General features: G+C 30.5%; 1 protein-coding gene across 1 annotated transcript; it reads right to left on the bottom strand.

Moving 5' to 3' along the window:
* Positions 1–417: 417 nt before the first annotated feature.
* On the bottom strand, positions 418–2,705 carry LOC136084301 (uncharacterized). The gene is made up of 2 exons (XM_065804364.1): positions 2,557–2,705; positions 418–2,105 (listed from the first exon to the last, which is right to left on the bottom strand). Exon 2 carries the CDS (start codon positions 2,103–2,105, stop codon positions 531–533), a length of 1,575 nt encoding a protein of 524 aa, XP_065660436.1. The 5' UTR covers positions 2,557–2,705; the 3' UTR covers positions 418–530.
* Between the last annotated feature and the right edge of the window lie 227 nt (positions 2,706–2,932).

Here is a 2,932-nt window from a genome sequence, read left to right on the forward strand (position 1 = left end):
AAGCAGTAAACAAGGGGACACATGCATCTGCATCTGTTAATGACTAGTTGACGCTAGAATATTACTGCATATTGATGCTAGAAGTTTTTTCGTGAATTTTTGTTTTAACTGACGTACTCTTATATACATATATATCAAATTTAATCATTGGAGCAAGTAGAAGCCACATTTTTCTTATATTGCCGACCCCCTATTTAAAAAAATTGAACTTAACCGTAATACACAAATATATATAAAAGTAACAATTAGAAATGATATAGAAAATAGCTGTTTTTAGATAACAGAACAAAGTTATCTAAAAACTTTTTGGAGTACTTATGATTAATTTTATTAAAATAAGTTTCAAAGATTTTTGGAGATAATCCCATTTTTGTTAAAAAATAAACACAAACAATGAAAAATTTTTATGTAGGGGAGAGTTGCCTTAATTGGAACACTTTAGGAAAAAATATTTATTAACCAAAGATGGCTTAACTATGAAAACATTTATGAATTAAATAATATAGATATACAACCCTACTATGCTTTTATTAATGATTCGACTCTATTGATCGCACCCTTATTGGATATAAACTTTGATTTTTCAAGGCACCATTTTGTTCCAATAAAGGCAACTGGTCTCCTTGAATGGAACACATATATTCTTTAATTAGAACAGTTCTAATATTTGAATAATCTAGAGCACGTCTATATGGGAAGCTTGTAAGATCAGCCCCCTGAGTTGTTCGTGATCTTCTTTTTTTGTTTTTTACTTCAAGTGAAACCACTGGCAAAAGAGACAAAGTTGAAACTGAAACATGACATTTTAATTTTTTTTCATTTGATTTATCTGTAGATAGTTTTGTCATCCCATCTATACTTTCAGATGACTGAAGATTGTTTGAAGGACCAACATCAGTAAATGAAGAGGCTGTAAAATCAGAATCAGTGAATACATTTATGTCTAAAGGCCACAACTCACTAGCCTGAAATTCTTTCATAGCAATTCTCAATGATGCTGCCTGACTATATGCGTCACTAAATAATTCTGCAACTTGCCAAGTTGTTACTGGTTGTGATATATGTGACCGCATCCATTTTCGCATAGCTTCATCATAGTATGTACCAAGTGGTCCAAAGAACGCAACGTCTAATGGTTGCAGTCTGTGTGTAGTATGGGGAGGTAGTGATACCATACGCACTCCAGCATTTCGTGCTAGATATATCGCTGCCAAATTTTTTGAATGTGTAACATGACCATCAAGTATCAACAAAACTTTTGATTGTTTTAAAGGTTTAACAACTTTAATGAAATGATTGAGCCAATCTAAAAAACCTTCATTTGACATCCATCCTTTCTCTTGAGTACTAAATACAGTTCCTGGAGGTGCACCATTTGTTATTTCTGGCTTCATTCTTTTGCGTTTATATATTAACATTGGTGGAACATAAAATCCTGCTGCAGATACACAAACTACAGCTGTTACTGAATTTCCTTGTTCACTACTAGTCATAATTCCAACTCGTTTTTTGCCCCTTGCACTAATAATTTTTATCTGACCATCTTGTACTGTTGATAAACTAGTTTCATCCATTTTATAAAGTCTGTCTGGAGTTAACTTTTCTTCCATGTATAACTTTGAAAGTAAATTAAAGAAAGATTGCACTCGCTTTTTATTAAAACCTGGTGCACGTGCAATTGATGTTGATTCAGGCCCACGAAGCGACAGTTGTGGGTGCCTTTGCATAAATGCATAATACCACTTTTTTCCTGCCATTCGTGTTTGTTTGTTAAAATTATGTGTGATGTTGTTAGCTTCCGCAATATCAAATGCTAGACGACGAAGATCATCAATCCTTAATCCAAAGTACATTGATTCTAATAATAAACAGTGATCAGCTAGTTCTGTTTCGATTTCATTAGGTAAGGTGGTAAGTCGACCATGAAATTTCACATTTGCAACAGCAACTTTGTTTTTTTCATTTATATGCCTTGACAAAGTTGCTATTGGAATACAAAATGCATAAGCGGCTTCATTTAAGCTGATTTCTCCTTGTTTTATTGCTTCAACAGCCTTTTTCAAGTTTTCTACTTTCCATTTTCCATATTTTCGTGGTGTTTGCATCTAAAATAAAAGCAAATTACTATGAAGATACATAAGGAGAGTTTTATAATCTTATTACAGGCTTATTTTTTCATATATTTATTTGTCATTCATATATGATTAAGTTAATTATATACTCATTATATAATCATTATTTTTCATCATTTTTGTTTAGTTAATCATTAACTATATAAATCAAAATCTATATAAACTATAAAAAGTTTGCAACTTTATATATTAACTTCTATATACAGTAAAAAACTTATACTGGGTATATACTTTATGTTGTCTTACAAATTTATCCGTTAAATAGAAATGTATAACTTTTGTAAAACTTTTACATTTTATTTTTTACTAAAAGATAAAATGATTTGTTAATTAAAGTATACGATGTTTACAATCAACTTTATATCCTTAGACTATGACTAGACTTTAGACTATGAAAAAAAATTTGTGAAAAATCATTTCATACTTTAAAGCAAGACTAAATACCAATTCCAAAAAAGCAACAAATGTGTAACAATAATACTATGTCTATAAAAGAAATTCGCTTTAAAAAATATTATACAGTCGGACTAATGAAATTTTCTGATAATTCGGACGTCAAGTAGCGTGTTATGAGATGACCGTTTCAATTACGGCAACTTTTGAAGTTCTGGGCAACATAGGACCATGGTGTTGTAGCAAAATATTTACATACAAGTAACAACTTACGATATAAGCTCTTAATATCACATAGACTTGAAACCCTTAAAATTTAAAATTTTGAAAAAAATTATCATCAAACTCAATATCGTTAAGCTTCTGTAATCGTTTAAATGCAACGATAAAATTAGATCGCAAAAATT

Source organism: Hydra vulgaris, chromosome 08 (assembly GCF_038396675.1).
Source record: "Hydra vulgaris chromosome 08, alternate assembly HydraT2T_AEP".
Classification (NCBI taxonomy): domain Eukaryota; kingdom Metazoa; phylum Cnidaria; class Hydrozoa; order Anthoathecata; family Hydridae; genus Hydra; species Hydra vulgaris.